This window comes from Leptopilina heterotoma, unplaced genomic scaffold, assembly GCF_015476425.1.
Source record: "Leptopilina heterotoma isolate Lh14 unplaced genomic scaffold, ASM1547642v1 Lhet_286, whole genome shotgun sequence".
In the NCBI taxonomy this organism is placed as follows: Eukaryota; Metazoa; Arthropoda; class Insecta; order Hymenoptera; family Figitidae; genus Leptopilina; species Leptopilina heterotoma.
In genome coordinates this window covers 306,551-330,061 of record NW_025110993.1, presented here as the reverse complement: position 1 = coordinate 330,061, position 23,511 = coordinate 306,551, and the positions used below count along the sequence as shown (strand labels likewise).

General features: G+C 25.3%; 1 protein-coding gene across 9 annotated transcripts in view; it reads left to right on the top strand.

The window, feature by feature from the left end:
* The window catches only part of LOC122504265 (regulator of G-protein signaling 11), a 54,602-nt gene that overhangs the window by 21,602 nt on the left and 9,489 nt on the right, over positions 1-23,511 (top strand). The window contains exons 1-6 of one of the 9 annotated variants that reach the window (XM_043615285.1): positions 786-1,155; positions 1,294-1,441; positions 15,478-15,707; positions 15,808-16,033; positions 22,830-22,939; positions 23,123-23,239. In XM_043615285.1, coding sequence (XP_043471220.1) covers positions 15,636-15,707; positions 15,808-16,033; positions 22,830-22,939; positions 23,123-23,239 — 525 coding nt within the window. In that variant the 5' untranslated portion in view covers positions 786-1,155; positions 1,294-1,441; positions 15,478-15,635. Of the gene's footprint in view, positions 1-775; positions 1,442-15,477; positions 15,708-15,807; positions 16,034-22,829; positions 22,940-23,122; positions 23,240-23,511 lie in introns of those variants that run through there. The other 8 variants (XM_043615291.1, XM_043615290.1, XM_043615292.1 and 5 more) reach the window with 8 other exon arrangements.

Below are 23,511 nucleotides of genomic sequence, written 5' to 3'. Positions count from 1 at the left end.
GAGAATTCGTATAAAATTTCCGGGTAAATTGAAAACAAAATTGTATTTATTTATTTCCTGCAGTCCTTCTTAGGAGCCAAATTAGGATCTAAGAAGATGTTCTAAAAACTTACTCGAAAACATCTTTGTATGATTATTAATATTTCTCTATATTTTAGAAATCAAAGTATCTCTCTAAAAATGAATTAGCGAAATTTCACATTTTACTAGGTTTTTACAAATATGTTCTTTGAACGTAATAAAATTTACTTGGAACATAGCAAAATTTACTCCAAAGTAGTAAAAGTTACCAGAAATGTTTTACTAGAAAAGTAGTAAAAATTGCTTTATATTTTTCTCCGTGTGTGAAATTTTTTGATTTAGTGAAATTTCACTAATTCACAGATACGCTAATTGGAATCAGTGGTATTATCGCTATTTCAGATTTAGAGTACCTTTTAGTCTGAGTAACAAAGAATATTTGCAGGAAGCAAAAAATAATGTTTGAAGTCGCTTCCAAATGTCGAAAAAGAGCTGAGAATTAAATTTCTTGATATAGTAGAGAATGTGCGGTTCTTAGCGTCGTCCAGACCTTCGCTTTATTCCTTTTCCTCAATATATAGGTGGTAGTATTCGACCACCATCATTTCAAGGCATGCCTGACGCTCGTACAGTTAACAAATACTGAGAAGGAAACACTTACACTTGTTGTGTGTGTGAGGCAGCAGTTCTCCCCCTAGAATGAGGGAAAGCTCCCGCGCGTTACCCTCCGTTTATTCGTTGGTGTTGAGCTTTTCCACACACACACATGGACACAGCGAAAGAGGAATTCCGAAGGACGCCGAACAGTGCCGAAGCTCGCCGGAGTGGCGCTACTGGACTCTCGGGGTTTTGCGACTGACGACGACATGTCTGCGGGGACAAGCTCCGCCGCTAAGCTCGCCGCCGAAATTTTCCTAGTCTAGTTGGTTCATCAGGCGCCCTCACCTGATGACATTCGCTCGGTGATGTGACGCCGCGAAGGCGCTACTTTTTTGTAAACATTACATTATTGTCGTTAGTGACGCGCGTCGCTATTTTCCCGTGTTGTGTATTCTCTCTGCTCTCGGGGTGTGGTGTGCTTCTCCCTGTGGCTGTGTTTTGTGCTTTCCTCAGGATCGTTCTCGTCGACCCCTTGTAGTTTCTTTTTTCTTTTTTTCTTTCCAAGAGGGAAGGTTTTATGCTTTCTTCTTGCAGAATATGAAACATTAGTTTGATTCTAAATTTCTGATTCTTGATTTCTGTTGTCATTTGTCATTTGAAAAATAAAAATAGTGTTTTAGAAATAGGAGACATGATGATAGGGAAGACAGCGTAAATTTTGGAGTGCAAGATCAACTCCAGAGTTCGATAGTGCGCGGAAGCTTGAGGCACGATGGCCTGATTCGCCTTTTCATGAAGCTCCACTGCCCTGACTCGTTGAGTGAGTATTATTATTATTACCTAGACCCGATGAGGGAGAGGGTCGAGAATACTGGGAAAAGTGAGTGGAATGAAAAGACTGACACGTTATCGAGAACTCGAGATAAGAGTGTGGATATGAAAAATACCCACTTGCCGATTGATGCTCCTTTTTTTATCAGCGATCGTAATTTACCTATAAAATCAAATTTTCAGTTTCCTCAAACATCATCTCGGCTCGTTTTCAGAATTTAAGGGAAACTATTCCGACATTTCAATTTTATTCGTTTTAGCGTTTCTCATTTAGAGTTTATTTCACATCCTGACCCCAAACTCTATGTTCCTCCAAAGTTTTCATATCCCTTAATTTGTCACTTCTAATGTGGAACATTTTTATTCTATTCTCTTGAATCCCTTATCGGATTATCCAGATATTTGAAACTTTGGAGCTGGTTTTTATTAAAAACCACATGAATTCGTTTCATTATTTTCCTATACTACAAGAAACTTTTCCATTTAATGAAAAATTTTATAGCTCAAATAATTAATTAGTGGAAACTGCTCAACAAAAAAAAACAACGATCTTTCCTAAATTTAACTAGTTCGGGGTATAAAGCGAATTCAAAACTTCTCTATCCAACAAAAATAACTTCTAATATCTTTGTATGTACTGAAAACAGAAGTATCTTAAGATACATTGTTGTCATCTTTAAGATGTTACATCTAAAAGATTTTAAGATGTTACATCCCAAAGATTTTAAGATGGTACATCTTACAGATTTTAAGATGCATCTTAAAGATTTTAAAGTGTTTTTGATAACTTGTTCGAAACAACTTAAAAGTGACTACTACTAGGTATCTTAAAATAAGATGCCTTCTTTTTATAGTGTGAAAATAAAAATAACATTAAAATTAAACATATAAAATTAAAGACGCGAGTCCTTTTATTGTTTCATAATGAGGATTAATTTTAAAGACACAATGTCATATCTCACGACCACTAATTTCGAAATTATATCAAGTGAATACTAATAATAACAACAACAACAACACATGTGTGAGGTTGCTAATAATGTTTGTAACGCCTCCACAATTTTGATCCGTTAATTCATCCACTAAACGTTCATAAACCAGATGAATTTCACAAATTTTAACAGATTTACTTTATGTAAACGATGTAAACCTATTAGAAACTAAATCTGTCTTGAAATCTGCTAATGTTTTCAACAGATTTAAAAACAAATTTTAAAAATCCTTCGATTTACTAAATCATCTGTTATTTTTCAAAATTCAGTAGGTACGTTCGTTAAATATCCACAACAAACTTTTAATACTTCCCCTCAACAATGTGAATCTAAATTAACAGATTTCTCGTGAAAAATGTTATTATTTGGGAAAATAATTGAATAGTTGGCCGAATTAAAGAAAGAATTCAAGAATTTATCAATTTTTTAAAAAATAATTGAATTTTATATAAGAATGATATTCTTCATGCGAAAATAATTGAATTATTGTGAAGAATTTTATTTGATTTGTTAAAAAATAATTCAATTTGTGAGAAGAATTTTATTATTTATGAAAATAATTGAATTTTTACGAAGAAATTTATTTAATTTTTTTTAAAATAATTGAATTCTCGTGAAAAGTTTTATTAAATGGGAAAATAATTTAATAATTGTAAAGAATTAAAGAAAGAATTTATTAATTTTTTTTTTAAAATAATTAAATTTTTGAAAAGAATTTTATTCTTCAGGCGAAAATAATTAAATTCTTGCGAAGAATTTTATTTAATTCTTTTTAAATAATTGAATTCTCCTTAATAATTTTATTATTTGGGTAAATAATTAAAGAAAGAATTCAAGAATTCATCAATTCTTTAAAAAATAATTGAATTTCTAAGAAGAATTTTATTTATTGGGAAAATAATTGAATAATTGTGAAAAATTAAAGAAAAAATTTTTCAATTTTTAAAAAAATAATTGAATTTTGCGAAGAATTTTATTTAATTCTTTTAAAATAATTGAATTCTCGTGAAAAAATTTATTATTTGAGAAACAATTGAATAATTGTGAAGAATTAAAGAAAAAATTAAAGAATTTATCAATTCTTTAAATAATAATTGAATTTCTAAGAAGAATTTTATTCAATTCTTTTTAATAATAATTAAATTCTCGTGAAAAATTTTATTATTTGGGAAAATAATTGTATAATAAGAATTAAAATAAGAATTTATATTTATATTAAGATTAACAGATTTACATTATTGAAGGGAACTATTAAAAATTTAAGGAAGACTTCTTCTTTTTTGAAATGTTTTCTTTTATCGACGAAGAGTTGTTGCACATTTACAATGTATATTCGCATTTCGCATATTGTAAAGATGCAGTTAATTTAATTTGAAAAGTTGAAACAGAAATGGAATTAAATTTTATGATCTGGAAGTGAATTGATATAAACAACAAAAATGGACCATTAATGAAGAAAATTTATGTTTTGAGTTATTTAAACTGAAATGCGAAAAGTGTTTTGTAAGAAAAAAGTAAAATACAGTTTACATCTTACATTTTATTGAGCTATAAATGCCAACATCATCAACTACTCGGCACTATGGTGTTTTATATATATTACGAGCGAGCGTATAACATACGTTTAATGTTTAATTTCCCCCGAAAAGAAATAGAAAAACAAAAATTTTTCATGTTGTTGTTGGGTAAAAAAACTTTTTTTTAAATTTATTATATTTATAGTCTGAAGAAAATGTGAAATTTAATAACAAATTTTAAAACTTATAAAAAAAAGGTACTTCTTTTTATTTTATAAAAAAGAAAAATTTTCTTCTATAGTTTTAAATTAGTTTCAGCCACAAAGTTTTATATCTGTACCTATATAAAAAATTTTTTTAAAATTTTATTCTTTCTTCTTTAATTTCAACATTTATTTCAAAGCAATAGAATTTAATTTTCATTAGACAAATAAAATATTTATTCACAAATAATTATGATTATTTTGGAGAAAAAAATTGAGAAACGTATATCATAGCTAGATATAAGACTTGTTGAATCAAATCAATAACCTTACATCTTCTTTACATGCGGAAAATTTAAAAATATTTACATATGTAATTCAATTTTATTATTAGACAAACGATTATTTTTTAATCCATTTTTTAAAATTACAATGCAAAATTGTTTTATTCAGCAGTTGTAATTTATCTACAAAAATTCAATATTGAATAATATTCTTTTTCTGGATCGTTATGCATTTTGAGAATAAGGGCTTTATTTCTATTTTATTTGCGCGTTACATGACTGATTTATCTGCCCTTTAGAGGAAACAGCAGTTAATTCTCTGAAGTGAAAATCTATCATTTCAGGGGCTTTGAATTAGTAAGCAATAATGAATGATTCATCTGCTAAAGTGATTATTTGGTCAGACGAAATAACTCATTTTTCAGTTAAAGCTTATTTCATTAATTAAATCGTACAAATTTTTAATGAGATCAAGTTTAGAGCGAGCTATTTCATATTTATAATTTAAAGTTGATTTGAACATATAATGGTTCAGGTGAAATATTAATTAAAATGGATTGAATATTTCTTTTAAGAGTCTACTGACTTTGTCGATTTTCCAACACAAATGCGGACTTTACGGATTAAAAATTAAAAATTACGGACCAACTGACAAAAATATAACCAGTCCGAGTCAAATAAGAGAACATTTTACTTCAAACAATAAATTCAATTTTTTCCAAACTATAAAACATGAAGAAACCGATCACTCATTTTATCAATCATTATCAATTCAATTATTATTACTTACAAGAATTTTTAACTAAAATTCTTCTTTAAATCTAATTATGTATTTTTAATAATTTTCGAAAAAGTTCTTTGACAATTTTCAAATCCATTTCTTTACAATATTGAATTTTACGAAATTTCAATTATTCGTCAATTCTTCAATTAAATAAATATTAGAAAATAAAAACTTCCAAACATTTTCAAAATATTCAATTAAACTTTTTCAAAAAAATTAATTTCAAAATTCAATTATTTTTAAATAAAATTTCAAATTCATTTGTTTACAATTAGATTTTACAAAATTTCAATTATTTGTAAATTCTTTAATTAAATATGTATATATATTAGAAAATAAAAACTTTAAATAATTTTTAAAAAATCCGCAATTTAAGTTTCTCAAAAAAAATTAATTCCACAGAATTGTTAGTTAAAAATATAAAAAATTCAAATTTTCAAAGATTTTAATCTGAAACCTTTTCAAAATTGAATTATTCCTAAAAATGTATGCTCTAATGCTTTTAATATTCAATTATAATCTAAAATTTGAACTAAAATCGATTTTTAAATCAAAGATTGTAAGAAAATTCTACCAGAATTAAATTATTTAAATACAAAAATAAATAATTTACTGAATAATCGAATGTTTCTTGATTTTCAATTCCCATAAAGAATTGTTATCAACAAATTTTCAAATAATTGAATTCTATCAACGAATTTTAATAAAATTTTTAAGAATAATTACATTTTTCGAGAAATTCTATTAAAATTGTATATTAAAAATAATTGAAATTCTACAATGAGGTTTATTATGTAAGAAAATAAATGAATTCCTAAAAAGAATTTTATTATTCATGAAAATAACTAATAAATAATTTTACAAAATAAAAATTTAGATGTTATTACAGTTTTATAACAATTAAAATTATCAGAAAGAATTTCATTATTTTATTATTAATTTTTTAAAAAATAATTCAATTTCTGAGAAGAATTTTATTATTTGGGAAAATAATTGAATTTTTGCGAAGAATTTTATTATTTGGAAGAGTAATTGAATAATTGTAAAGAATTAATAATAGAATTCAAGAATTTATCAATTCTTTAAATAATAATTTAATTTCTAAGAAGAATTTTATTATTTATGAAAATAATTGAATTCACGTAAAAAATTTTTATATATTTCAGAAAATAATTGAATAATTGTGAAGAATTAAAGACATAATTTGTCAATTTCTTAAAAAATAATTGAATTTCTGAGAAAAATTTTACTTTTTATGAAAATAATTGAATGATTGCGATTTATAAAAAAATTTGTAAATAATGAAAGTCGTGTAAAATTTTTATTATTTTTTGAAAATAATTAAAAGTTTGTGTAGAATTTGATTTAATTTTTTTTAAATAATTGAATTCTTTTCGAAAATTTTATGAAAATACATAGTAGGTATTGAAAATTATTGAATTGAGGAAAATTTTGGAAAATAATTGAAATTTTGCCAAAAATTTTATTAAAATTTTTAAAAATAATTGAATTTCGGAGAAGAATTTTAATATTTCTAAAGATAATTGAAATTTTGTCAAGAATTGTATTAAAATTTTTGAAAATAATTGAATTTTGGAGAAGAATTTAATTATTTCTAAAGAGAATTGAAATTTTGATGAGAATTTTTTCAAATTTTGGAACATAATTGAATTTCTGCGAAGAATTTGATGACTTTTTAATATAATTGAATTTCTGCAATGATTTGTAATTTCTCTAAAATTCTCCAAATTATATCGTACAATTTACGAACTTTTCTTGCTTTTTCAATCAAGTTACGAACTTTTTTTTTAAAAAACTGCCTTTTACGGACTTGAAGCAAAGTTACGGACTTTTGCGGGATTTACGGACCTAGTTCGAGCCCGTACATGTATAGGAAATATTTGCATTTTAAAATGATAAACTAGAAATCAACAAGAATTTACAGCAAAGATAAATCAAAGTTATTTATATTCTGAATTTTAATCAACAGTTGATTAGAAAAGTAGCGTTTTCCGTTTGCTATAACCACCCTGGTTGATATTTCCTTGTATTTTTAATATTCATTGGACTTCTTTTCGTGTAGGGGAATATAAAAAAAAATCAATTTTTTCTTTTGTTTTCTACATTCCGAGTTTTCTCGGATTGGATAAATTTTTTTCTCCACTTTTACACCGCATTAGAATTACAATTTGAAACAGTAGCCGGATGTTTACGCTCCTGTAAATGAAATTTCGATTTTGTGTGTGCATTCTAGAATTTAATTACAAACAAATTAATTCCATGAAGCAAGTTTGAAATTAAAAATTGTTTCGCAGTGTTGAAATTCGTTTATTTTGTTTGAATTTCAGTTCGCATGCAAGTGGACGAATATATTTGTTTTTTCAATCGGGCAAATTGAATTCGAAATATTAAATCTGTTTGTGTGTTGAGTTTTTCTTTTACTTCCCCGGGTGAAAAATAAATTATCCCAAACAAGTAATATCAATTCCTCAATTTTTCTTATATAGAGAGATGATTACATAAAACTTGAGCATCAGCCCCTTTTAAAAGGATTTAAATAAAAGTTCTTCAAACCCTAGGATGTTCTTCATTTCCCAGCGGTACTGTTTCCGTCGCTAGCGAAAATTGTGAGATATATGAAATGAATTTTATGACACAGAACTGGCAGAAAAAGCCAGATTTATACATCTTTCTCGTCGAGTTGAATTCTCTCAGGACGGAAAGCCTTAACAGTGCAGGACAAAGTTATATTCCGGAAACTTATTATGCGCTGCTATATCTATACTTATTTTTAATTTATATCTAGGTACTTTTATGGTATTATAGAATTATTATAGAAATTAGGAAGGAATTCCATCTCTTTTATTTTTATAATAAGTATTTTCATTAGTTTTCCGTACGAAATCCATATCTGTCAAATTTACCAATTTTCATCAGGCTTCACACTCGATAATTAATTTTAAAAAAGTAGCAAAAAGTAGTAGTAAAACAAAGTAGCTATCGAAAATTAATTTTAACGAATAAAAATAAACTTGTTTTAGTCGATTCACAAAAATTTCTGACTGTTTCCTGATTTCAATCAAAAAAAATCAAAAAAATAAAAATTAATAATTTTTCAAAGTAAAAAATGTATCAAATTAACAGAGTCAAAAAGTTACAATTGGATGGAAATCGATGGAAATTTCAGTTATATCGGGAACAATACAAATCTATCATTTTTATCCGATTGAAATATGTATCAAAGGTTCGTTTTATTTTTTTGATAAAATTGTTACCTTTTGCCTCCAACAAGTAAATTTCATTGAAACAATATTTGAAAAACTGTGTTTTTTTATCCGCTAGATCTCTATAAATATGATCAATAAGTAACTAATTTATCAGATCATATACGCAAATGGAATAAAAATATTTACGCTTCGTTGTGAAACGTAAAAATTGAAATTTAATTCCAGATGGAAAATGAATACGCGTATAAAGATTTAATTACACGTCAGTTCTATATTTGAGAAAAAGATGGAAAAATTTGTGGTTATTATTGTATAAATAATAAATAGTAAAGTTGGTGAAAAGTGAGAAGATGAAAGGATTTGTAATTGTTCTGGGAATATGGGTTGTTTTCAGTTGTATTGCATAACACAGGTCACATTAAACATTAAAACAGGTCAAAGGTTCAGTACTCCAGAACATTTTCCTTTTTTCCTTGTGTATTATTATTATTATTATTATATCAAAGACCGTGATTCAATCCATTGCGAATGAAATTCTATTCTTTTTTCCGTCTTCACTTTCTTCTTTGACATATCGATTATTACAATATTCCAATATTTTCATCAATTTAAACAATTAACGGACCAACTGACTCGGAGTCATCGATTTCTTCATGTTTTATAATAATTAAAGATGATCGAGTGATAAAATCATTATCAATCAATTCAATTATTATTTTCAAGAATTTTTAACTAAAATTCTTCTTTAAATCTAATTATGTATTTTTAATAATTTTCTAAAAAGTTCTTTGACAATTTTCAAATCCATTTCTTTACAATATTCAATTTTTCGAAATTTCAATTATTCGTAAATTCTTCAATTCAATAAATATTAGAAAATAAAAACTTCCAAACATTTTCAAAATATTCAATTAAACTTTTTCAAAAAAATTAATTTCAAAATTCAATTATTTTTAAAAATTCACGCTATAGGTTGCATTTTAATATTCAATTATTATCCAAGATTTTAACATAAATTAATTTTTAAATAAACATTTTTTTAGAAAATTCTACTAGAATTCAATTATTTAAATACAAAAATAACAATTTATTGAATAATGCATGTTTCTTAAAATTGAATTCTTTTGACGAATTTAAATAAAATTTTTAAGAATTATTTTTTCGAGGAATTCGATTAAAATTCTTCTAAAAATAATTGAATTTCTTCAATGAGTTTCATTATATTATGAAAATAATTTATTGAATATAATTTAATTCTTTTTAAAAAATTGAATTATCGTGAAAAGTTTTATTATTTGGTAAAATAATTAAATAATTGTGCAGAATTAAAAAAAACAATTCAAGAATTTATCAATTTTTTAAAAAATAATTTAATTTCTGTGGATAATTTTATTATTTAAAAAGTAATTAAATAATTGTGAAGAGTTAAAGAAAGACTTTAATAATTTATTATTTTTTTAAATAATAATTGAATTTCTGAGAAGAATAATTGTATTTAATTTTTTTTTAAATAATTGAATTCTCGTGAAAAATTGTATTATTTGGAAAAATAATTGAATTCTTGTGAAGAATTATATTATTTAAAAGTTGGTAATTGAATTCTTGAGATCCATATTTTATCATTTATGCGAAAATAATTGTATTCTTGTCTGGAATTTTATTTAAATTTTTATAAATAATTGTATTTTTATAAAAAATTATATTGCTTGTGAAAATAATTAAATTCTTGCAGTATAATTTTATAAAAAGTTTTTAAATTGATTTTTTTTGAAAAATGTTATGAATATTGAATTTAAAATAATTGAATTTCTACAAAGAATTTTAACAATAATGTAATTTTCTCTGGAATTCATTTAAAATTGTATTTAAAATAATTGAATTCTTAAGAAGAATTTTATTTTTTATAAAAGTAATTAAATGTTTGCGTAAAATTTTGTTTAATTTTTTTTTAAATAATTGAATTCTTTTGGAAAATTTTATTAGAATAGTAGATACCTATATTAAAAATCATTGAATTGAGGAAAATTGTTTTGAAAATAATTGAATTTTGGAGAAGAATATTAACAATTAATATTTCTAAAGATAATTGAAATTTTGACGAGAATTTTTAAAAATTTTAAACGATAATTGAATTTCTGCAATGATTTGTAATTTCTCTAAAATTCTCCAAATTGTATCGTACAATTGACGAACTTTTCGTCCTTTTTTAATCAAATTACGGACTTTTTTTTCAAAAAAACGGACTTTTACGGGATTTACGGACCTATTTCGAGCCCTGCTGTAATAAGATATTTATTAATTTCTCTGTAACGCTATATGCGCTATTATAATCCAAAACTGATAAGTTTTGATTGCAAGAAGTTAACTGTAATTAAATTATTGACTTATCCAACTGTGAGCGCAAAAGGGAGAGTAATTATCACTTAACATTTCAAGAGTAATTTCAATCTTGAACGATATATAGTTAAAGTTTGTCTGTTTCCTTCAATTTTGTCTTCCCTTTGATCGAGACTAAATTGATTCTACTCTAAAATTCTATCAGAACTTTCATTTATTCACGGGGAATATTGTTCTTTCATGCGAGACTAATCCTTTTTGACGCATTTCCAATTTTTTCTTTTCCTTTCTTTTTTTCTTTTTTTATAGAATTTTCAATCGCTATCAGTTCTCGAGAGATATGTATGTATGTACACATGAGGGAAACATAATCCTCAACATTTGAAACAATTTTTAATTCCAATTTGGATTTTTATGTTCCTTTATAAATATTGATATTGTGCATTCGGTTCAATCGCCCTCGGTATATTGGCTATTAATTTCTTTTTGTTGTTGTTTTTCGATTGCATTTAAGCGATAAATGCTATAAAACAATCTAGAGCGTGATGAATATCAATATTTTCTTTTTTTAGTTCAAGCGATAATTAAACTTTATACCCAAAACCCAAATATTTTAATATTTGGGTATTTAATTAAATATATTGACAAAGGAAATTAAATTATTCGATATTTAACTATTTTCAAGGTGTTTCAACCTCGGTTTCAATTTTAGCTTTGTTTGCGGTCAACATTGGAAATTCATTTCAATTTTCTAGTAGTAAAATTTTTCAAAAATTTTTTTATTTTTTATTCCTACTTCCGGTGGACTCTATAATTGCTCTAATTGCCTGAAAGAAAAATGATTATTTCCATAACTGAAAATGGAATTTGAAATTGAGTTTAGTGAAGCGAAATAATTCTGTTGATCAAACAGAAGCAGATTAGAGCGAGGTTGAATGATTCATGTCACGGAAGTTAGAAATTCTCGATATATATTGCAAGCAGATCATAAATGCCAAATCGCGTCTATTGTATTCATTTATAAACGAATTTCCACTTATTTTTTTCAATTTATTTCTAAAATGCAATTTTTTGCAGATTAGTGAATGCAATTTTTTTACATAGCACACAAAAAGACGTTCTATCGACAGTTTAAATTATTGAGGAAAAAAAAATTCGGCAATCTTCCAAGTTCCAAATCTGTTAGCTTGCGCAGCATAAAAAAACGATCAATCTGCACTCTGGCAAATTGATATGAAATACTTTCACAAATATATATTTTGTACTGATATTCCCTTGCGGAAGAAACAAAATACGTTTACGGTAATTCAATATTTGTTTAAAGTTCATTAATTTATCAATAAAGTTGAAGTAACAAGTTTCGAATGATTTGTAAACGCCTGCGAGGTGAGACAAATGTTACTCATGAACGTAAGTAGGCTAATCTTTCTTCAGGGGCCTGATATGTAGAATTCAGGGAAAAGTCAGGGATTTTCATTAAAATTACTGGAAAAAATTAAATGTTTAGAATTTATTAGAAAATTCTGAATTTTGGTCTCTTTTCTGTTTGCCTCAGAAAGTATGAAATTACCATGAATTCTAATACAAAACCATTTTTGACAATAATTTATTTTAAATAAATTAATTCTATTGAAGAACTGCCATAAAGTTATTATTTATAAATCATTTAATGAAATATTTTTTTGAAAAATTTTAATTTCAATTCTGTTGAGATTAGTTTCAAAGTTTCAATTTTCAAAATTTTAACGCAATTCTTTAAAAGAATTCAATCATCTTAATAAATATTCAAATTCTATAAAGAAATTCAATTATTTTCAAAAATTAAAAAAAAATTCTCGTCAACATTTCAATTGTCTTTAGAAATATAGCCAAATGCTTCGCCAAAATTGTCAACATTTCAATTATCTTTATAAATGAATAGCATAATTCTTCAACAAAAATCAATTATTTTACAAAAATTTTAATAAAATCCTTCGCAGGAATTTAATTTTTTTGTCAAATAATAAAATTCTTCTCAAAACTTCAATTATTTTTTAAGAAATTGATAAATTCTTAAATTTTTTCTTTAATTCTTTACAATTATTCAATTATTTTCCCAACGAATAAAAATTTTCACTTGGATTCAATTATTTAAAAAAAATTAATAAAATTCTTCTCACAAATTCAATCATTTTTCAAAAAATTGATAAAATCTTTGTTTAATTCTTTATAATTATTCAATTATTTTCTCAAATAATAAAATTTTTCACGAGAATTCAATTATTTAAAAAAAAATTATTAAATTCCTTCATAAGGATTCAATTATTTTTGCAAATAATAAAATTTTTCACAGGAATTCAAAAAATGTAATAAACTTCGTTGCAAGAATTTAATTTTCATGGCAAAATCTTAATTATTTTGAAAAATAAAAATTTCACAGAAATTCAATTTATTAAAATAGAAAATTTGCATAAATTTTTTAGAAAGAAGCAAATTTAATTATTTTCATAAATAAAATCATTCGGAGAAAGGTAATTATTTTCATGAATAACAATATTTATCACAAGAATTTAATTATTTTCAAAAAAATCTAAAAAAAATTGTTAACGTTTCAATTATCTTTATAAATGAATAAAATTCTTCGACAAAATTCAATTATTTTTAGGAATTGTAATAAAATTTATTTCAAAATTCAATTCATTGCAGGAATTCAATGATTTTCAAAAGTAATAAAATGCAATGATTTTTAAAAATTTTAATAAAATTCATTGCAAAGTTTCAATTATTTAAAAACAATTTTGACAAAGTTCTCTACACGAATATTCAATTATTTTCTAAAATAATGAAAATTTCACCGGAATTCAATTATTATGGTTATATTAATTTCTGTCAGTAATTGGTCCGTATTTTAAAATACTTTCACTGGTTCGAGCCCTGAAGAAGCAAATAATTTTTGATAAAAAAAAATTAATTAATTGTTGGTGCTAGAATAGAAGAGAAAGAAAAAGTGTAAATCTACAAAAACCTTTATCCCTGATCACTAAGCAAATCTTAAATATTGAACTAATTACAGTTCGACTAACACGTCTCATTAAAGTCTTACAAAATTACAAATAGCGATGAAACAATAGTTTTGGCAACAAGAGTACAGTGCGAATCCTATCTGAGGTTTCTAAAGTTTCCTTTAGTCATTTTAGTTGCATCAGCAAATATTGTTTTACAAGTCAAACACGGCGGAGGATCTTATGATATAATCAACCTATGTAAACGGACCTGGTTTACTACGTTACAGTGCAACTCTTATTGTCTCAACTGTTATCACTTATCTGTACAAATCTTCAGCTATTTATTATTGTTTCTAGTTTCTAATTTCTATACTTCAAGTGCCGATTATATTCATCATTTTTTCCCCCAATTCGATGGAAACTAAACTGCTTTTCATTACATCCCTTAACGAAGTATTTAAATATTAATTTTCATTCAAACTAAGAACAAAGAATCTACTTTGTCAAACTAGTTTTATAAAATCGATAATTAAATTAAGATTCAAAGTATAGCCTTTTTTTCGAATTTTAAACACTGAAAAAGTTGCCTTCGGCTGAAACAACAAATTCTGGAAAAAAAAGCAAACAAGTTAAAGAACCGCTAATGGAAGTAGAAAAGTTTTTTAATTTGCAAATTTTCTTTTAATAAAAAATATATATATATATCTTTTTTGTGGATTAATTTTTTTTATTACATGGCCTTAAAGGATATTAAATATAAAACTGGGATAAGGTCACGATAGTTAGCGCTCTTTTGAAAAATTATTTCTAAATTCGATAATTATTATTGATATTTTCAAGCCGATATAAAAATTTATTAAGTTTTTTTCTATCTTTATCACCCAAGGCAATTATTTATGATCAATATGTAATTAATTAGAATGAAAATACGAAGGGTCTCAATTATTTAGGTAGAAGAAAATAAATAATACACTTTTGGAATAATTTATGACCCAAAATGAAAATATAATTTTTCCAAGTTTTTTAAAATTAGAAAAAAAAGGATAAAATTAGAATTTTAATATTAACGAGACAAGCCCTAATGTTGTTTAAGAATAAATACATTTTTCGAGGAATTCGGTTAAAATTGGATTAAAAATAATTGAAATTCTGCGATGAGTTTTATTATTTTTGAAAATAATTGAATTTTATAAAAATTCCTGAATATAATTGAATTTCGGCGAAGAATTTTGCTATTTATAAAGATAATTAAAATTTTGGCAAGAATGTTATTAAAATTTTTGGAAATAATTGAATTTCTGCAATAATTTGTAATTGCTTCAAAATTAAATTTGTTTTAGTGTTTTTAACTAAAATTCTTCTAAAAATCCATTATTTTTAATAATCAATTAAATATATATATATATTAAAAAATTTAACTAATTTCAGAAGAATATTTTAGTTGTTAAAATTTGTTAAAAATTTCTAATTGTATTCATTCGAAGTTGAAATTTTACAAAATTTGAAATGAATTTTTTTTGAAGTTCATCTAGGTGAAAATTGTAAACACAACTCTTTCAAAGTTGAATTAATTTTGAAATATTGAAGTAAAATTATTTATTAAATAATTGATATATATGTAATAATTTGATGATAGTTGTTTGAGATCTTGATTGCAAATGATACTAATGTTTGAATTTTGGTTGTTTGTGTTGCAGTGGGTGTGCGGGGGTGACTGGAGTGATGGGATGGGGCCTGAGCCCCATGGAGTTCGGGTAGACCCGTCTCCGGCCCAGCTCCCCAGCCCCCTCCGCCATCGTAGGGCAAATTGGCAAAATTGCTCCTGCAAGAGACGCAGAGGGCCGCCTCGAACGCGATGGAGGCCTCCGGTGCTCAACAACAGAAGGAGAAGGAGCCACGCGTTCATAGGCCTTGCGCCTTCGACAAGGTATCAATTTTGTCATTATCAATATTATCAATATTATTATTTTATTTATTGACTTTTTTTATTTTATTTATTGACTTTTTTATTTAATATACAAATGTAGATGGAGGGGCTGGTGCGGGAGATGCAAGACCCTGAGAACGGGGTGCCCGTGCGCAGCCAGAAACAATTCCTTACCTCGATTCCTTCAGCATTCATGGGTGAGTGTCAACGGTACCTGAGTTGTGGGGCAAACAATTTTGGACTCAATTCTACAGTAGACTGCCTGCGTGTTGCAGGTTATGACCTGATCGAGTGGCTGATGGAGCGACTAAACATCGAGGAATCAGGTACGAAATTGATCCGATCACGACACAGGTAGGATGTCGTCATCTCCGTCATCTTCATTTCATTCTCAGAACCACTCACTTCATTCATTAAAACTTCATTTAATTCAACTAAATTGGTTCACGTTTTAGGAGAGATCCGTTACAATTTTTTCCTCCTGATGGGACTAAACTATAAAAAAAATTACTTGTAAAACATAACGTTCCTTGAAAGTCTGTTTTAAATTTGGTACTTTCTTAGATTTTCCATTTGTCATTTTAGATAAAAGTAGCTAATTCCCAGTGATCACTCGATTATAGTAACAGAAATATTTAGTATGCGATATTTATTAGTTTTAAAACAGAATAGGTAATTTGGGTTTCTATGCTCGAACTAGATCTTCTTGTCAAAACTGTAGACACAATATAATCCGTCTGTCCGTCTCTTCTTGGTTTTTAATAACAAAAAAATTGCAATTAGAAAAAATCGCCAATATTTCAATTCAATTATTATTTTCGAGAATTTTTAACTAAAATTCTTCTTTAAATCAATTAATTTTCGGAAAAGGTTCTCTGCCAATTTTCAAATCCATTTCTTTACAATATTCAATCTTACAAATTTCAATTATTCGTAAATTCTTCGCAATTAATATATATTAGAAAATTAAAACTTCAAATTATTATCTAAAATTTTAACTGAAATTCATTTTTAAATCAATTTCTATTAGAAAATTCTACGAGAATTTCAATTATTTCAATACAAAAATAAATATTTTATTAGACAATTGAATGTTTTTTAAAATTGAATTCTCATAAAGAATTTTATCAACAAATTTTTAAATAATTGAATTCTATCAACAAATTTTAATGAAATTTTTAAGAATAATTACATTTTTCGAGAAATTCGATTAAAATTTTATTAAAAATAATTGAAATTCTGCAATGATTTTCATTATTTATAAAACTAATTAAATTCTTCCGAAGAATTTTATGCAAAAATTTATTTTTTAAAAATAATTCAATTCCTGTAAAGAATTCAATTACTTTTAGTAAATAATTTAATTATTATTAACTAGCCAAACTATCCGCGCGCAAGCGCGCGGGAATGTTGTATGGGGCTGCTTATTTTAAACAATTTAAAAAATTTTAAAGAAATAATTATTATAACCTAACAAAGAGATTTAACTAACTAAAATTCAAATAATTTCACTCAATGGTCTCAATTTAAATAGAATTTACATTACTAGACTTAAACTACGGCTAGAACAATTACAATTAGTATCTGAGTCATCTTTTGCATTGCTTATTTTATAAAGCCATTTTAAATTAAATACTTTTTAAAGAAATAATAATTATTACACACTGAAAAAAGTTTTACTTGAAATAGCGATAAGTTTCTCTAGAATAACGAAAGTATTAATTGAAGCACTGAAAAATTTCGCTACTAAAGTGAAATCTGTAGTTCATCCAGCTAAATATTTTTTGCCGTGCATAACGAAAAAAGAATTAAATTAACATCAGATTTTCTACATTAAAAAAAAACGTTGGTTGGCAAACCTTAGCCAACGAAACGTCGCAATTTTGACGATACATTGAATTTTTTCAATTCTTCACCTTCCCATGATCATTTATTTTACTACTAACAATTAAACTATGGAAGGATTTAACGCTTATCACTCAAGAAATTAATCATTTTACAACTTAACCAAATTCACCCCAGAAATCACTGAATTCGATAAATTTAGAAGAAAGTCAGACAAAAGCAGAATTCCTACAGATTCTGGAAATCATGGAAATGGTATGGAATTTTTAAAAGGCTTCTGGAAATCAGGGAAATCATGGAAAAGGCCTGGAATTTTTAAAAGTTTCTACTTTTTTCAGTTTTCCATTTTTTCTCTTGAATAAAAATTCAAATAATAATAAAGCTAAATCCCATAAAAGAGAGGAAAAAATGTTGAATTTTAAGAAAAACGGATTTTTGAAATTTTTCGAATTTTTGATAATTTTAGATTTTTTACCAAAGAGTCGAGACAATTTAATAAGTAAAGTATTTTCCAAGAGCACAAAAATAATGAAGCTAAATCCCATAAAAGAGAGAAAAAAATGTTGAATTTTAAGAAATTCGGATTTTTGAATTTTCGATAATTTTAGATTTTTTACCAACAGGTCGAGACTATTTAATAAGTAAAGTATTTTCCAAGAGCAAATAAAATAATAAAGCTAAATCCCATAAAAGAGAGGAAAAAATGTTGAATTTTAAGAAATTAGGATTTTTGAAATTTTGATAATTTTCGATAATTTTAGATTTTTTACCAAAGAGTCGAGACTATTAAATAAGTAAAGTATTTTCCAAAAGCACAAAAATAATAAAGCTAAATCCCATAAAAGAGAGGAAAAAATGTTAAATTTTAAGAAAATCGGATTTTTGAAATTTTTCGAATTTTTGATAATTTTAGATTTTTTACCAAAGAGTCGAGACAATTTAATAAGAAAAGTATTTTCCAAAAGCACAAAAATAATGAAGCTAAATTCTATAAAAGAGAGGAAAAAATGTTGAATTTTAAGAAATTCGGATTTTTGAATTTTTGATAATTTTCGATAGTTTTAGATTTTTTACCAAAGAGTCGAGACAATTTAATAAGTAAAGTATTTTCCAAAAGCACAAAAATAATAAAGCTAAATCCTATAAAAGAGAGGAAAAAATGTTGAATTTTAAGAAATTCGGATTTTTGAATTTTTGATAATTTTCGATAGTTTTAGATTTTTTACCAAAAAGTCGAGACAATTTAATAAGTAAAGTATTTTCCAAAAGCACAAAAATAATAAAGCTAAATCCTATAAAAGAGAGGAAAAAATGTTGAATTTTAAAAAAATCGGATTTTTGAAATTTTTCGAATTTTTGATAATTTTAGATTTTTTACCAAAGAGTCGAGACAATTTAATAAGTAAAGTATTTTCCAAAAGCACAAAAATAATAAAGCTAAATCCTATAAAAGAGAGGAAAAAATGTTGAATTTTAAGAAATTCGGATTTTTGAATTTTTGATAATTTTCGATAGTTTTAGATTTTTTACCAAAGAGTCGAGACAATTTAATAAGTAAAGTATTTTCCAAAAGCACAAAAATAATGAAGCTAAATCCCATAAAAGAGAGGAAAAAATGTTAAATTTTAAGAAAATCGGATTTTTGAAATTTTTCGAATTTTTGATAATTTTAGATTTTTTACCAAAGAGTCGAGACAATTTAATAAGAAAAGTATTTTCCAAAAGCACAAAAATAATGAAGCTAAATCCTATAAAAGAGAGGAAAAAATGTTGAATTTTAAGAAATTCGGATTTTTGAATTTTTGATAATTTTCGATAGTTTTAGATTTTTTACCAAAGAGTCGAGACAATTTAATAAGTAAAGTATTTTCCAAAAGCACAAAAATAATAAAGCTAAATCCTATAAAAGAGAGGAAAAAATGTTGAATTTTAAGAAATTCGGATTTTTGAATTTTTGATAATTTTCGATAGTTTTAGATTTTTTACCAAAGAGTCGAGACAATTTAATAAGTAAAGTATTTTCCAAAAGCACAAAAATAATGAAGCTAAATCCCATAAAAGAGAGGAAAAAATGTTGAATTTTAAGAAAATCGGATTTTTGAAATTTTTTGAATTTTAGATAATTTTAGATTTTTTACCAAAGAGTCGAGACAATTTAATAAGAAAAGTATTTTCCAAAAGCACAAAAATAATGAAGCTAAATCCTATAAAAGAGAGGAAAAAATGTTGAATTTTAAGAAATTCGGATTTTTGAATTTTTGATAATTTTCGATAGTTTTAGATTTTTTACCAAAGAGTCGAGACAATTTAATAAGTAAAGTATTTTCCAAAAGCACAAAAATAATAAAGCTAAATCCTATAAAAGAGAGGAAAAAATGTTGAATTTTAAGAAATTCGGATTTTTGAATTTTTGATAATTTTCGATAGTTTTAGATTTTTTACCAAAGAGTCGAGACAATTTAATAAGTAAAGTATTTTCCAAAAGCACAAAAATAATGAAGCTAAATCCCATAAAAGAGAGGAAAAAATGTTAAATTTTAAGAAAATCGGATTTTTGAAATTTTTCGAATTTTTGATAATTTTAGATTTTTTACCAAAGAGTCGAGACAATTTAATAAGAAAAGTATTTTCCAAAAGCACAAAAATAATGAAGCTAAATCCTATAAAAGAGAGGAAAAAATGTTGAATTTTAAGAAATTCGGATTTTTGAATTTTTGATAATTTTCGATAGTTTTAGATTTTTTACCAAAGAGTCGAGACAATTTAATAAGTAAAGTATTTTCCAAAAGCACAAAAATAATAAAGCTAAATCCTATAAAAGAGAGGAAAAAATGTTGAATTTTAAGAAATTCGGATTTTTGAATTTTTGATAATTTTCGATAGTTTTAGATTTTTTACCAAAGAGTCGAGACAATTTAATAAGTAAAGTATTTTCCAAAAGCACAAAAATAATGAAGCTAAATCCCATAAAAGAGAGGAAAAAATGTTGAATTTTAAGAAAATCGGATTTTTGAAATTTTTTGAATTTTTGATAATTTTAGATTTTTTACCAAAGAGTCGAGACAATTTAATAAGAAAAGTATTTTCAAAAGCACAAAAATAATGAAGCTAAATCCTATAAAAGAGAGGAAAAAATGTTGAATTTTAAGAAATTCGGATTTTTGAATTTTTGATAATTTTCGATAGTTTTAGATTTTTTACCAAAGAGTCGAGACAATTTAATAAGTAAAGTATTTTCCAAAAGCACAAAAATAATAAAGCTAAATCCTATAAAAGAGAGGAAAAAATGTTGAATTTTAAAAAAATCGGATTTTTGAAATTTTTCGAATTTTTGATAATTTTAGATTTTTTACCAAAGAGTCGAGACTATTGAATAAGTAAAGTATTTTCTAAAAGCACAAAAATAATGAAGCTAAATCCCATAAAAGAGAGGAAAAAATGTTGAATTTTAAGAAATTCGGATTTTTGAATTTTTGATAATTTTCGATAATTTTAGATTTTTTACCAAAGAGTCGAGACAATTTAATAAGTAAAGTATTTTCCACATTAAAAAGTTTGACATTAAAAAATATATAAAAAATGCCAATACTTAACCCACAAAATTTAATTTTCAAAACAAACAAATGAATGCAGATAATTTGCTAACGGAAAGGAAACTTACGATTATTATAATGTATTTTTGCAAATAATTGAATTTCTGAGAAATTTTTGTAAATTTTTGAACATAAGTGAATTTTAGCGAAGAATTATACAGTCAGGTCTCGCCAAGTGTCGTTTTCAGTAAGTGTCATGACTCACAAAGTGTCATCGTTCAAGACCCAACAAGTGTCACTTTTCCCACTTTTTTTTACCCTCTCCAATGCTAAAAATGGACTTCCCCAAACCGGTTTGCAACATAAACCAATGAAATGGCCACTTTTATTAAAGGGGCGTGGCTTAGGCCACTGACACTTACTGAGACAGACGGTCTCAAAAAATTCCCAGTGACGACACTTAGCGAGACCTGACTGTATTACTTTTAAAAATAATTGAATTCTTGAGACGAATTTTATTAAAAGTTTTTAAATAATTGAACTCTTGTGAAAAAATTCAATTATTTTTTAATATAATTGGATTTTTTCGGAGAATTTTTACAAGATTTTTAAAAATAATTGAAATTTTTGAAGAAATTAATGTAATAAAGCTAATTGAAATTCTGTGATTATTTGTAAAAATAATTGAATTCCTAAAAAGAATTTTATTATTTTATGAAAATAATTGAATTCTTAAGAAGAATTTTATTTTCTATAAAAATAATTAAATGTTTGCGTAGAATATTTTATTATTAATTTTTTTTTAAATAATTGAATTTTTCTGGAAAATTTTATTAAAATAGTAAACATTAAAAATTATTGCGAAGAATTTTATTAAAATTATTGTGAATATTTGGATTTTTTCAAGAATTTTATGAAAATTTAAATAAATAATTCAGTTATTTTGTCTAATTTAATTGAAACAGTACTAAAAATAATTGAAATTCTGACATTATTTTTGAATACAATTGAATTTTTGAAAAGAATTTTGTTTTATGAAAATAATTAAATATTTGCCAAAAATTTTATTAAAATAGTAAATATTGAAAATCATTGAATTGATGAAAAATTTGGAAAATAATTGAATTTACGGGATTTACGGATCTAGTTCGAGCCCTGCTATTCAGGAAAAACGGGAATTTCCTATTTTTCACCTAATTTGCATATTTACTCGTTTCATAATAAAAGAAGATAAAACTATAGTTGATTGGGTGTAGTGTTCGAGTATAGAGACCGTTTCAGCATCCGGAAACAATCTATTGATTGAAAAATTTAATTAGCACATTAATTAATGATATTAGTTTATGAACAGAATGATATCGCATGAAACGATTTTCTTTCATAAATTATGTAATAATAGCGTTTTGAATGTATTGTCCACTTATTTTTTTTCTCTTGTAAAAATATCTTATTTGATATTAATTATTGAATAATTGCTTAGTGCTTTTATTTTTAATTTCTCAATTATTTGAGTGAATGTATAGTATTGCCTGATTTGAAAATTAAGTATGATTGAAATCACTTCAACTGACGTGCAATTGTTATTTTTGGGGCTCGAATTGTATTTTTTAGCGATTTGATGCGTAATTTAGTTGAGCTTGATTTAGAGCTTATTAAGATTTTTCTTTAGGTTTTATTATTGTTTATATTATAAAATGTCAACGATTCGAAAAGAAAGACGACAGTATTTGTTCTTTTTTGACAGTAGAGGCGGTTCATATTGCTAATCAACTTTGCCAATACGGCTACTTCTTCCCTGTAAATGACTCCAAAACTCTCGCCGTAAAAGATGACAGCTCTCTTTATAGGTTTCAAGTAAGAATTCAAATTCAAATTCAAATTAAAATTCTATTTTTATTTTATTGATTTTTTTCTTGAAAGTTGTAAATATCTTTCAATTATTTCTTATTTGTTAAATTGAATTCTAGATAAGTTTGAAAGATTGTAAACAAGTATTGCGAGGAAAGTTTTTTTTCATTTGCATTTAACTTGTTTTAGACACCCTACTATTGGCCATGGCAGCATAGAACACCGGACAATGTAGAGTATGCCATTTACTTAGCTAAGCGTACTCTCAGAAATAAGCAACGCCATGCTCTTGAAGATTACGAGATTGTACGTTCTTAAGATTGTTATTATTCTTGTTTCTCTGTTTCCCTCTTTCTTGTGAAAATTAACTTTTAAATTAAAACAAAGGAGGAAAAAACTCCACACCACAACTACCGCACTGATAAAGCACTGGAATTTCTTCCTTTTTTCTAAAAACAACCAGTTTTCCTCATTTTTCCTCAAAATTAATTTTTAATTCAATAATTATAAATTTATATATATAAATTATCCAAAATATTTTCTAAGAAATGATTGAACATGTTATTAATGTTTGTTTT